Genomic DNA, 15,234 nt, shown 5'->3' on the forward strand with positions numbered 1-15,234 from the left:
AGTTATACCAGCTGCTTTCTTACTTTAGATACTGTTCTCTTCCTTATTTTAATATTTATAAGTAATTATGTTGATATTAAGAGTATCTTTTGAGTATCAATGCAGGTGATGGGAGGAGACCCAACAAGCTTTACAAGTAGAGTTGCATATTAAAAAATGGGGAGTTGACAATATCTGCTGCCCAAATATGCATTAGCCTTTGTTAGTTGGTGTGTTATATCAAAACGTAGGATCGCTAATTCTCATTAATCCCTAAGGGAAAAAAATGCTTCAGGGTGGTTTTTATATTTACTTTTTACCCTAAGAAAGTGACATGCTTCTTGAGTAATATAATGAAGAGAAATTAAAAATTGGGACCACTTTCTAATATATTTTAGGTACATGTGTAAATTTTGGCTTTTATCGATCCAGCTACTTATTTCCATTCTTCAATTCATTTTAGGGTACCAGCTACTTATTTCCATTCTTCAATTCACTTTTGGGAACACATGTTAATGACTATTCTTAGCATTAAATTTAGAGGGAGAAAATATGAGACATTCCATATAGAATATTTCATCATGAGGGTACTTGTTATAATATATGTAAAACAGAATAAGTACAAGTTGTGCATGCTAATTTGCTAATTAAAAGAGACTGGGAAGAAAAGAATTTACTTGGCCTGGCTTGTTCCAACAATCATGTTTTGCATCTGAGTAGAATCAACTTTACAAAATGAAATGATGTATGTGATTGTGGTAGGTATGCATCTGTGGAAAGTGTGTGTGGGGGTGAGAGGGTAAGAGAAGAGAAGGTGAAAGAGAAGCAGTGAAAGGAAGAGGAAGAGTGGAAAAGGGGGAGAAAAAAGGAGTGAGGGGCACATCCGTACCCACCCCCACATACCCATGTAATTCATGGGATGTAAGTAACTATGATGGTGATATAGATCTGAAAATTATGAATATGAATTCAAACACTTTTGCCCATCTGCAGTTTTAGCAAATCCACCAACTGTGTTATTCTTCTCAGTATTTTGTCTTCCTTGTGGCTCATTTTTCTCATCAAATACTGGAATTGGACTTCACTAGATGACTTCTAACATTCCTTTTAATATTAAAGATATAAAATTATTATTCCAGTAAATATTTGGAAAACAAATGAAAAACCAGATAATTTTGTTAATGTACGTGCTATTTAAATGTAGTTTAATCTCTTTAAACTCTGAAATAAATAAGGATGACATTGATAATATATAGAAATATAGCTACAAAAATATAACCCAAAACAAAGTTAGAATTGACAGAAAAAAAAAAATGTAAGTTGTTAGATTGTAACATAAATAAATCCCAGGGTACTTAATTTGTAATGTATTCTTAAATAAACATAAAAGGAATGATATGACTACTAGACAAAGTCCATTGGGATACATGCATTCTTAGATCTGTTGTTTAAATTGGTATTAGAAATGTTAATCACAAATTAAGTATAATTTTAAAATTATATCACTGAACTTGTTTAAAAGTACTTGACATCAAAGTAAAAAGTAAAAAGTAAAAGTAAAAGTAAAAGTAAAAAGTAAAAAAAGTAAAAAGTAAAAAGTAAAAGTAAAAAGTAAAAAAAGTAAAAAGTAAAAAGTACTTGACATCAAAGTAAAAAAAAAAATACATTAAAAATATAAGTTGTAGAATGCTATGACTATCATGCCAATTAAGAACATTTTATTTTTTAATAACCAGCTGTATGTGAATAAAAAATAAGCTAAAGTAGGGCATTAAATTAAAATTCTATGCAACTTAAAAAACCCCTAACATTAAAACTACACTTATAAATTGAATGGAAGGCAAAAGAAATGTGAAGTGTTCTTCCTTAATTGAATTAAATACTTCACTGAATAATGTAATGTATTTTTTGTTAGATGCTATGTCCCATCTGACACAATTAGATCACTATTTGACATGGTACTAATATTTTCTGGTTATTTTATAAGCAAGTACATGTGATATTTTGGTCACATCACCAGAAGGTGTTTGGATATTTTATTCCTGTGACAACAATTAAATCTAGAAATAGATTTACTATGCATTAATATAGCTTAAGCTACACACCTCTTCCAAAGTCTTGTGAGGGGCCCTATTATTTATAGAGTCATTTTATATTCTTTTCCTGAAAGAGGACCCCCCTTAAATTGAGGAAGTTCCAGGTCTTATAAAGCTTGGATTTGTTTCACCTAAAAAGTAAGCTCCTTGCTTCTCACTTACTAGCCTACTAGCAGAATTGACTGGCCTTGGAGTCAGAAGATTTAAATTTAAGTCATAGATTTATTCCCAACTAGCTATCATCCACTAATCTTTCTGTTGTTTCTACTCATGTAAAATGGAAATGATAATATATTTCCTACACATTTGAGTTAATCTGGAGCTAAAATGTGAAAAATGTGAAAGTTCTTGGAAAATCTGTAAGTTCTATGAAGAGATGAGATACTACTTCTAAGGTCACATTTTACTTAATGTATTTTAAAAATCTGGATTCCTTTTGGTGATTTTGACTCTACTCTGTATATGTCTAAACATAATATCTGTAACTGGATCTTTTTTTCAATTATACGTAGCAACAGTTATTTAATTCAGTATCTCCCATGTTCCAGTCACCATGATAAATGTTTTATAGGGATATTTAATTTATTATTAATTATTTACATAAACATTATTATAAAGTCTACAGTTTTAAATATAAATTAATATTTATACACTAAATAATAAATGATTATTAAAAATTATATAATTAATCATTATATAAAATCTCACTTAAGTTTCACAACCCATTGCAGCAGCTGTTGCCACTTTACAGAAAAAAAGTGTAGCTCAGACCGTGTAAGTAACTTGCCTAAGATTACATAGCTAGTAGATGCAATATGCAAACTTAGGTCTTTTGACTCCAATGCTTATGCTAGCTCAGAGTATGGGTGCAGCACATATTTGTACAATGTTGTGGAAGAAATACTGTAAGTTTAAAATGTGAATTTCTCTGAGTTAAATGGCAAAATAATTTCTATTTTTTAAATAAAGCTAAGTAACACAATATTTTATAATTTTTAAAGATAAAACTATGTTTTATCATTGTATTATGTTTGGAAGCTCTAAGCAAGCATATTTTATGCCCATTTATAGATTGCTTTGCTTTATTTTTCAGTGGATATATGCAGTGCATCAGAAGTGAATATGATCATAAACCCAGTTATACTAAAATTAAGTAATACCCAAATACAAGAGCAATTTTTCTATATATCTAAATATATAGACTATAAATGTTTTCTTATTCCAATATGAGATAAAAGATATAAATTCATTTATTATACACATAGGTAGGAAAATCAATTATATTCTTGCAAAAGTGTGTTGTGTTAATCACTCACTATAAAGTATTTGCTCAGTTCACATATACATTTGATTAAAATGCAAGATTTTTACTAAAATATTACTTTAATTTTGAAAAACAGAAATGTTTCACAACATTCTTTGTATCTTAGATGTAAATAAAGTGCAGTAAATGTAAATAGCAGCTGCAAGATGTTGGAGACCCCCAAAAATTTAGCAATAAAGAATCCCTTAAGGTTAATAGCTGGGGCATTTAGGGCATTTAGAAATGATATCTTGAATTCACACAGAACTGTTTTTTTATATATTATATTATGTAATATAATATATTATATTTCACATCATGATCAAATTCTAATTTGATTTGATTGCAAATTCCAGTAAGAGAAATATTAGTTAATACTTTGATCATTGATAGTTAAATATTATATTACTTTGAGAATTAGTTGGAATGATATACAAAGAAAAGAAACTTATAGCAGTTTTAGTTAGGAAAATGCATTCTCAGCTTGCCTTATATTATAGCAAAAATATAAGACAATGGATAAGTATCTAGTCCATTACATGTGGATAGTAAAGTTTACAAGATATGCAGTGTTCTTTCATATTCCAGTAAAACATGTTTTTCCCCCCATTAACCTCTCAAAACACCCAACCACAAAGATAAGGAAGCCCTACTTGCCACAACTCCCAATTCAATCTTCTCTTATAGGAATTCATATGATCTGTGTCTTCAAATTAAAGGAAATTGATGCTTTTCAACAGATGTCTATCTTTGTGCTTAAAGGCCACTCTCAGCAAATCTCAATTTAATCTGATGCTATTTTAAGAATTAAGTTTTAGCTATTTAATCTCCCCCAGAATTCACATTATAAAAAATGTGCATATATGTGGAGGGGATAATTTAGAATGTATCAATAGTGTCATCAACATTCTGCCCAACTATTGGTATTCCCACACTTTAAATTAAAGAAAAAAAAAGCACTCAACTCAAAAACCATGCCAGATATCCCACCAATAGGCACCTCACATTGATTTTCCCTCCCCTCTGGCTCAGTCCTCCCCACCCCATTGCCAATGTCAATAAACAAAATGTTAAATTGAGATAAAACACTGGCAATTTGAAGGTTTCTATGTGATCAACATTTCTTACCCCAAATCATGCAGAACATACCCCATAAACCACTGTTCCAAGGTTGCCTCTACATGGGAGATTCTCCTACCCCAGACACCTAGGCCTACCTGTCTGCCACTTAGAGAGGGAAGAGTGGTGGATTGTGCTGCAACTGGCAATGGAGTACACATGCTCCTGTCCTGCTGGAGGCCACTTATACAACCCCATGCCAGCTGTGGGTCATTCTGGGGGACGGGCATATCTTGGATCTGCTGATCACACCTGGCCCATGGTGTGCAGCAATCGCCAGACAGTCTGGCAGGTTGGAGAGTAATCCCACGCTGGCCCCTTTCCCAGGGGGCTTGGCAGGAGAGATCCTGTGGGAGAAGGAATCTCCATTTTCTGGGAGAAAGAGGAGCACTGTAGCAATACTTTCACTTTATCATTTTTCTACTCTCTTTTTCTTTCACTCTTGAGTTATGCATTTAAAACAATGATCATAAAATTAGTTTTAAATCCACATATAAAACAGTACTAATTTTATATGATGCTAAAGGGTCACAATTTCTTCACACAATGCAGCATTCATACTACACTATACAGACTATAAGTAGGGCATTATACTCTAGTCCATTTGAAAGTTGAAAGCATAGGTCAATGATTCCTTTTTAAATTTCATGTAAATTAAAGGTAAAATGGTGCTGAATTTAATGTACATGTAATGAACCAGAAAAGTGTGATTAATTCAGTGTAAGATTACAATATATTCTATTCATCATACTTCCATGATGATTTATTTAGAAGTTTGTTTGTGCTCTAATTTGTCCAATAGCCAATGGCATTGGAAATATTCAAATTAGTCAAAACTGAGTAGTTGGAGATTTTGAAACACACGCTGTTTAGTTAATACATAAATAAACCAAATGTAAATAAACACAGAGTAAAAACACTCTAAAGTATAATGAACCTACTCTGATTATAAACAAACTTGAACACATAACACACAAACAGGGCTTCTAAATAACCGTAGGCATTTACTATATTTTATGTTTTCATTGACACATATACCAGAGTATATTAAATGCACTTTCTTCTTGCATTCTTTGAATATAGAATTTCAGGAAGAAGCATGTAATTTTTGGTAATTCAATGAAATATAAAGATGAATCAGAAGTCTGGTATAGAATGCATCATCCATTGGTTCTGGATTTAACATAAGAAATCTGTAAAACAACTGAAATGTTCTGAAGGTTTGTATTCAGTTTAGCATTATTTTTTCCAGGAATTCACAAGTTCAAAAATATGTCTCTTTGGCTGTTAGACGGCACTAATCAACTATCCAGAGACATTTTTTAAAACCCAAATCTTTAACAAAATTGTTATTTTGGATTTGGGAATCCATTTTGGGTTCTCCATAACAATATTGGTAGGCCTTGCCAGTAAGTGCTCATGTGCTGATTTAAGAAATAAAGTTTAGAAAATGTGGAAAGGAGAGGACGGAGACAAACATAACACACAATCTAGCTTTATTAATAGAACATATATGCAATTATAAAGGTAATTAGTCACCAAGAGTAAGAGCTGTTAGTAGTCATGATAGAAAAAGTACACATACAATGTTATAAAAAGTAAATGAGAGATTCAAGATGTTGCCATGACAATGTGAAAATGTGATGCTGATAAAATCTAAATCAATTCTGATGATAATTAAAATTTTAAGTAATGGAGAAATACAGATTTTAAAATTCAATCTTGTTACTTGACTTAGTAGTCCCTATAAAAGACCTTTTAAAATATACTTTGAGGTGAAAAAAAAAATTGAAGTTATGTTCCCTAAGGAACATCACCTGCCATTAGGCACTAATCTTCCTTAAAATTTGTCCTCACATTTAAGGAAACCCATAAATTCTTCTTGAATAGCCCAAGGACACAGAACCTTTCAGAGATTTTAATGTCAATGCAACATGTTAATCTGTTGGTCCTTCCAGAAATGTTTATTTTGGCCTCACTCAGTCTGCATGATGCTTTGCTCAGTGATTAAAAAAAAAAAATCATTGTAGTGTATAGCGTGTCAACAATGAAATAAGGTTCTTAGATGAAGTCTACCATACAGATTTTTTTTTTCTACTTTCTCTCAGCTTGAATCTCTCTCATGCAGTTATTCTGTTGGATGAGGTGGCATTTCAAATTTGCTCACTCAGATTTGGGACATTAGTCTCATTCTGAAGCACACCAATGCTTCCAGAACTACCAGCATGCTGTAATGAAAGGTACCGCCATGAGACTTGAAGAGGTGTCTGACTTTGTCCCAAAATCTATGTGAATAAGAACAATGGGCAAACAAAAAGATAAGGAGAAGAAAGAGGAAACAAAAGCTAAAAGGTTCACCTTAACTTTCCCGGCATTTTCATCATCTTCTTTTTTGTCTTCAAATTCAAAGGCAACAGTCATGCGTTGTTGTCTCTGCTCTTCCCACAGTGTAGGGTTAAAGCTGTCACTGTCTGACTGGAAATCTACAGTTAGAGTCCAAAGTATTATTGCTTTTTTAAAAAACAATTTTATACAAAGTATTTAATACAGTATGCAAAAATGGTGATAGATACTACAAACAAATACAAAAATAAAGAAGAAAGAAATAAAGAAAAAAAGAAAGACAAAGAAGGAAAGAGAAACAAAAGAATAAAATTCCCTTGATGTTTATTACATGGCCTTTCGTAATCTTAACTCAAATTCAGTACTCCTAAAATACTCAGAATTGGGAAATTTTCTAGTATAGGAAATGGGCTCCCCATAGGACAATATAATAATATAGAGAGTTGGCACGAGCATTTTAAAGTGTTATCTTTTTCAATCCTTACAACAACACAATGGTAATACTAATCTCATCCTTATTTTACTAATGAGTTTTAAGACTTGCTCAAAGTGTTAGGAGACTTCTCAGTGGCTAGTGCAGGACGCTGTTCCTCTCTAAATAGAATCCTTATTTGTAACTGCTAAACTCTATAAAAATTTCTTTTATAAAAGTTACCACATAACATTATAACACTTACTTTGCAATAAGGTATCTAAGATTGCAACCTTTTCCTTTTATTGTGGGGTCAATGAGGGGAGCTTGTTTTTATGGTAGAGAATGTGGAAAATATAGTCTGTTTCAACTAGTTTAAATATGTCAAATTAACAGGGAAATGGCTTATAAATCTTTAATTTACATAAAATGTTGGTTAATGATAATATTTTCTTTGCAACATTATGGCAAAGATCACATGAAAATGCAATGAAAGTACTTAGTTAAGGCTAAATTCTTTTCCAAAGGAGGTCCTTTATCATACATGTCTTTCTTTGTTACAGGGGATTCTGAAAACTCATTTATTACACTCCTGCCTGGAAAACCAAAGGATGACTTGCTTTAAATTCAAGGAAACTTTTCAATTACCAACCTTTCTTTTCTCAAAGAAAAAAACAGAAACAAAAGCAAACTCAGCTAGGCTAATTCTTTAACACTACACCTTACCTAACTGAATCTACGTTGGGACAAATTAGGGATTCAATCTGTGAGATCACATCTCATAAATGACCAGTGAACATGAGATACTTTTCATTGTTTCCCCTATATTCTTTTGAAGTTAAATATTTTGATAATGTAGAGCTATTAAAATGAAAACATAAGTAAAAATGTATGAATATAACATAATCCTTACTTAAGATGTCTCTTATAAAATATGTAAACATGGTGGCTTTTCTTTTATCAATTCGAAAGATTAATTTTATTGACTTATAAAAATGCATATTAAAACAATCTTTTCTTTTCCTACTTCTATAGACAAAATTTAAAGAAAAATATCCTAAAAAATTCCGAAATGATTCACTTACATTTGGAGGTCAAAGACCAAAGTAATTTATTATAATTATCCCTGGAAATAAGAAATACATAAACAAATGGTTTCTTTTACAAGTTGGCCTCATTCACACGGATTGGGTAGATTTAATCCATGGCTGGATTGAAATGAGTTTACTCTTCCAAGAATTATTTTTACTCTATAACTGTAGAAAATGTGCATATCAGCTTGTGTTGGCTTGGGCTAAGGAGCCTACGCTAAGTTTCAAATACCAAAGGACAAAGCTCTTTTAACCTTTTTAAATGAATAATGTGATCATAGAAGAGAAGATTTAATTATTGAAAAAGGATTTGGGGTTTGATCTGGGGTTTTGGTTAGGGAAACTCAACTTGAAAAAGAAAGAATGGTCTTATTTGCAAGTATCTATTTATGGTTAACTTAGACCATGAAATAATTTGAGTCCAGAGATCATTGGACTCGATGTTTAAATTGTGTTCATGCAATAAGTGAACACAGCAACTAAACCAGTTCATTGAATCTTCCTTAGGATCTGACTGCTCTTAGCTCATTTCAATTAGCTGAGTACCAGATTTGCTTTACTAGTCATGTGTCTTGCAATCCATAAAGAGACATAGTTGCTCCTAAAAATCAACAATACTTTTATGTAAGATATAAAGATGAAGAGTTTTGTTTTGGAAGCTTACCTAAAATAGAGTAGAAAACAAGACTTATGCTTAAAGTATATCCCCAAATGCTATTTGTGTGTCATGTAATTATCTTTATAGGCTTGTCCATGTGCCAGTACTCCTGGCCAGAGATCTGAATAAAATTAGTCATTTCTATCCATAATCATTATAAGTAGAGAAGAAACTTCTACTGACAATTTACCTTCATCACCACGAGGCTGCTGGGGAAACATGTAGTTAGTCAATACTCTTTGCTTTGTTTCTGGATGGGCTTCTGTTTGTAAAGGGATAAGGGCTTTGGACTAGAAGCAAAGAACATACAACTTAGATGAATACAATTGCAAATATATAACAGTCAATAGTCTGGTCTCACCCAGATAAACATTGGGGGAAAAAAAGTGAAAAAAAAGGAAATAAAATAAGAAATTACAACATGAAATAACACTATTGCTGAGGAATATTTTCATATCCTAAGATTTTCATAATAAAGTTTTCTTCTTCTTTAGTATACCCTTTTACAAAACTTACCAAAACCTATTCAACTGAGCAATGTCAGATTTAATCCTGAAGAGTTCAAAATGTGTTAAATTGTTTCAACTAAGTAAGGTTTTGGTATGGTTCTATATGACTATTCATTTTCACGGATTGTTGCCCTAGAAAGACAAATGGAATTTGCTATCAAATTTATGCTATGCAAGATCATCTATGAATTTAATTAGGTTAAAACAGCATTCATTTATTTATAAGAGATATTTTTATAGCCAAAGACAGAGTCCACTCTATAGATAAGCAACTGTACTTGTACCTAATATATATCATAATATATTGACCTCTGTGCATATTTCATTGTGTTATTAATTTGATTTCAGAAATATTCATTTTGAAGGGGTATTCTAGAACTCTTACATTCCATGTCAGAAATATATTGGAAATGATATTATCTAATATACTAAAAATCTGCTTATTTAATGACATTAATAGGAGTGAAACACAAAGGGGATTTTTGATATCAGTTTGTCTTATGAAACTGAATCATAACCACATTACATTAATGTCCTAAATAAAAGTTAAATGATGCAGTCACTGCCCTGTTCATTCTCCCATAAGAATAATAAATCACATTTTTTTCCCAAAAATGCAATATTGTGGAATACACTATTATATTACCATAGTTCACATTGATTCCAGAAATTATTTATGATGATATATTGATGCCTTGAAAAATCTATAGTTTATTGATAAGATTTGAATTTGAATTACTAATTTTTGACTCAGTAGATGGAAGCAAATGCTGTAATTACTGTAGGAACACAAGCAATATTCTTATATTTACATTTTATAATTTGTAAAGGTTATTTTAAATTTTCCACAAAAGTGTCCAATGACTGTAAGTATGAATAATTCATGTACCAGTAATGCTACTTTTATGGTCAGAAAATGATGAACTAAATCCAAGATGAATTGTTTTCATTTAGCCATTCATAGTTGAAGATAGGTGTATCAAAATTTAAGGATCACAAGAAAAAAGAGGACCAATAAACTGTATAAAAATTGTCTATCATTAGTTCTTCTGTAGGTAAATCAGATACCTTCAATGGTTTCTTGTTATTTTCCAGTTAATAAAATTATTTACTAATGCAATATTACTGATTCAATTAAAATATATGTTTTCAAGAGGATAAAAAATACTATCAAAACAATTTTACAGGAAATACTAATAGCTGCCAAAAAGATATTGCAAATTCCTTTTTTTTTTTCTGAGACAGAGTCTCACTCTGTCTCCCAGGCTGGAGTGCAGTGGTGTGATTTAGGCTCACTCCAACCTGTGCCCCCCGGGTTCAAGTGATTCTCCTGCCTCAGCCTCCCAAGTAGCTGAGATTACAGGCATGCACCACCGTGTCCGGCTAATTTGGTATTTTTAGTAGAGACAGGGTTTCACCACGTTGGTCAGGCTGGTCTTGAACTCCTGACCTCAAGTGATCTGTGTGCCTCAGCCTGCCAAAGTGTTGAGATTACAGCATGAGCCACTGCACCCAGTCTGATATTTCAAATTTCTTGAATGAAGTTTTTGAATGAAGTTGATTATAATTAAAAAGATAAGAAGAAAAAGGAACATAGAGGATAATAATTCCCTGTTATGGGGATTGTGGTAACAATTTCTTATACTTTACCTTCAGAGATATAATTAAAGTACATCCTCTAAGGACATACGTGTACCACCTAGAGGTTAAAAAGCTATAAAAATGATCATTGTGTGTGTTAGAGCTCGGAGAATGAAGTAGATGTTAAATAGAAGTACTTAAGGAGGGTGAGGCTTACAGCACTGTTTTGACTTCAGCAACGTTTGAATTGCTATCTTTACAAAAATCTCTTTCAGGGGACAAAAACAACCTACATTTTGTAGTGGATGTCAAAGGTATCTATTGGGAATAAATTAGTAATTCAAACTTTCAGTTATAGTTCATCTTAATAAACAAATCAGGCAATAAAACCTTTTACCTGATTGTCAGAAAGCCACAAAGCTGCAAGCTCTTTAAGTTTGGTAAATGAGAATGGTAAATTCTTCAATCTGCAAAAACACAAAAAGTCTAATAGCATGAGTAAAGGTGGATAAAAGTTCACTTCTAAGAATTATTTAACATACTCTAATTTGTTGGTTTCATTCTTTTCTCGAATCTGTTTTCCACTGCACAGCCTGAACAATATTTTAAAAAATGAAAATATCCTATTTACAACCCTTCAAATACTTCCATTATATCTGAATAAAAATAAAAAATAGTTAACATGTATGGTTAGAGCTTAAAAGGTCTGGCCCCTAAAAACCCCTCCAGAAATTTATCTGCAACTCTTTTCCTGACTCAGTCCCATCAGGACAACTGGCTCTATCAGCCTGCTTTTTTCTCTGGAATACTCTCTCCCACACTTCACTTTACTGAACCCCACATATCCATTCATTCTTAGCTTAAATACTGTCTTCTCAAAGAGGCTTCTCTTGACTCATTTAAATTACTTCCCTCAGTCTGGTTTCAAAGCACCTTGCATTTTCCTTCATGGAACATATTGCAGTTTTAAATTACACATTCATTTTTGTGATAATTTGCTTACTCTTTGCTATCCCTCCAAAACTGTAGGCTCCATGAGGGCAAAGGGCCATGCTTGTTTTACTACCAAAGGAATGTACAGCTCCTAATAGGATGTTGACCTTCAGCAAGAATGTTCTTTTGACCTTCAGGCAATGTGTAGTAGATATTCAAAGGGGGTAATCTTTAAAAAATTAGCACTTCTAAGATGTATAGTTTGATATTAGCCTTGGTATTCAATCAAAATTATATATTTAGCTTTGGCTTCAGCCTTTGGAGGGCCAAAATCCTTCACACTATCTGATATCCTTCAAATTGTGCATGATCAACACATTGTGATCACATGGGTTACCATCAAAGCTAGCTAGCAAAGCAAGTAGTACAAACAAGGCATGCCAATGAGACTTATTACTAACTTCTGGATATTCACTTTTGAATACAGATAAACATTTTAGATATAATATAGAAGGACAATTTTCTTGTCTTTAATGTATTAGAATTCTGTCAGCCAATAGACAAATACATTTATTTTGATAATGGAAGTGGGCAATCTTATAGTAATTAAAAATTAATTTTATAGTTAATTTTATGTGCAAAAGCAGTTAAACACTTCTTAAAAATCTAATAAATATGAAAAGAGATTGAAAGGCAATATAAATATTAAAACTGTGCATTATATAACTTTAGAAAAAATATAATAACCTTTCTGAGCTAAATATTTATAAAATGTAAACATGAATATGAAGAATAACTGATATTAAATTATATCGCAAGTCTTTTTTATATAATTGTTACAGTAACATAACTTTAAGCCAAATTACCCATAAAAGTTATTCCTAACTAAAAGTTATTTCAATTCACTCAAGCCAGAAATTGTGAAGTAAGATCTTATTGGGAGAGTTTCTTACATTGTATGGGGTATATTAAAACCAGAATGTCAATTCTGCTGCATTGAAATTACATGAGTTCAAAACTATCCAGAATCATGTAAACAATATCCATAATATCATCATCAATCCAGTCATAAAAGTAGAATACGAAGGAACTGCTAGAAAAGGACAAGGTACCCTTGTTTTTCTTTCCTTTTCCAGTGATCTCTATTTCAAGTTAGCTCCTATTCGGTAACATAAATGTGCAGTACACTGACAACAGGAGCAATCTTGCAGCTGACAAGGCAGAGGAATCATTGTTCCTAACTACAATGTCAAACTTTAAAAATCTATTACATTTTAAATATGAAATTATAATAATCATTACTTTTGGATGACATTTCTTATTTAATCTTTTCTTCAAACAGTTCCTTCTCTGGTGGTAATATTTAACTTCGGCCTTAACTTTAGCTGAATATTGATTTTCACCTCTGCTTGATTTACTGATTGATTTATTAATTTAAAAATATTAATTTTGCTCCAGAGTATGTTCCAGCAACTCTACTAGGACATAACTTAAGCTTGTATTTCTGTCCTGATGAAGTTATTTTAAACTTCTGATATTGTGAGCTCCTCTACGTATTATTCATAAATTTTGCCCCAGCACCTAGCAGTGTGTCTGGCTCATTGTAGGTGAACTCAAGTCTGCTACAGTTGTTGAATAAGTATCTTCAAAGTATTAATAGAACTTCTAATTATTGATCATTGATAATATTTGCTAAGTATATTTTGCATATTATGAATGAATTATTTTCATTCATAATACTAAGGATTTCCTAATCTTATTTATAAGAATATAATTAGAGATTTTTAAAAATGTCTTGCCAAAAGTCAGAAACAACTTTCAATGCATTTTCCTCATTTTTCCAGGATAGTAACACAGTCAGAAGAGGAAGCAAGGTTGGTTTGACATGACTTGCTCTTGATGCATACAGCTTTGGTGCTTCCTTGCCCCCCGATACTATAAATAAAATTCCAAACTTTTTAATAAAATGTTTTATTCCCTTATGTGGGAATATTGTTAACTAGTAAGTGAAGCTTTGAAATTCACATTTTTCCTTAAACTAAGAAAAAAATGAGAATTCCAATGCTTATCCTGAAACTTCCAAAATCTGATTATTCTTGTGATTCCATAAAAGCTAATCTTTGATCATTTCATTGCAAGTTCTCTCAGTCCCTTGTATTATCAATTGTCTGGTTGAAACTTATTGAAAACATAGTGATCATTTTATTTTCTTAGCAGTTATCTCTAGTCAATATTTGTTTTTATCCTTTCCTATTTGAGGATAATTATCTTTTATAGAGTAGGTGGAAACAAAGACGAATTGAGGTTTGCACTTTTTCTTTTTACTCATCTATCAATATAATGCCATTATTAGAAGTAAAGGACATATCCTTTCCTTGTTCATCCTGCTCTAAACATGACTAAATAGCCATTTCGTTGTCAGTATTCTTACTAGCACTTTGATGGAATTGAAAATATACACATTGCCCAGTTAATTTGTTGGAGACCAAAATATAGACATGAAAACACATATGTGTGCATACATACATACATATGCACGTTTTTATTAATATATTTTATATATTTTTATTATAGTTATTTTCCATGTCTTCATATTATTATGCTTTCTGCATATGGGAAGGCTTTTGTGTATAAATTTGTGTGATTCATATTTATATAATTTTAATACATTACATATGCTTTTGATATAATCAAATGACATTAATTTAGAAATACCCGGTTTAAAAAATAATTTACCTTCTGCTATTTTAAAGAAAGTATCAGTATTTGCATTCCGTATACTATGAAAGGCAGAAAATGTTATCAAAACTATAGGCAAAAAAACTATAATTTGCTTTCAGCAAATAACTAATATATGATTGCGAAATGTTGTAAAAATACCTGTTGTCACTCAAATTTAAGACTCTTAGTTTCTGCATCTGTCCAATCTCTTCAGGAAGAAATTCTAATTTGTTGGAGCGTAGAGACATGACTGTTACATTCTTACAACTTCCAATCTGTAGGTAACAAAAGAAAATAGGTTAAAAAAATCAGAGCACAATACTATTTTTAATATTAAAATTTCTAATTTTTAAAACAATTTAATAGATTTTCTTATTTTTAACTTTCTTTTAATATGTGCATTGTTTTATTTTTATAATGTATCTCTTTAAAATATATGTATATTATATATATTCTTTTAGATATTAAGGCAATTTATACTAGATTTTC

General features: G+C 31.3%; 1 protein-coding gene across 1 annotated transcript in view; it reads right to left on the reverse strand.

Annotated features, from left to right (window-relative positions):
• The window catches only part of LRRC7 (leucine rich repeat containing 7), a 544,610-nt gene that overhangs the window by 102,213 nt on the left and 427,163 nt on the right, over positions 1-15,234 (reverse strand). Inside the window, exons 13-17 of the mRNA XM_031935208.1 lie at positions 14,905-15,020; positions 11,489-11,558; positions 9,192-9,291; positions 6,856-6,980; positions 4,596-4,844 (exon numbers count right to left, since the gene is read on the reverse strand). Of these exons, the coding sequence (XP_031791068.1) occupies positions 4,596-4,844; positions 6,856-6,980; positions 9,192-9,291; positions 11,489-11,558; positions 14,905-15,020 (660 nt within the window). The remainder of the gene's footprint in view (positions 1-4,595; positions 4,845-6,855; positions 6,981-9,191; positions 9,292-11,488; positions 11,559-14,904; positions 15,021-15,234) is intronic.

The sequence above is a fragment of the Piliocolobus tephrosceles genome, chromosome 1, assembly GCF_002776525.5.
Source record: "Piliocolobus tephrosceles isolate RC106 chromosome 1, ASM277652v3, whole genome shotgun sequence".
NCBI classification, from domain to species: Eukaryota; Metazoa; Chordata; class Mammalia; order Primates; family Cercopithecidae; genus Piliocolobus; species Piliocolobus tephrosceles.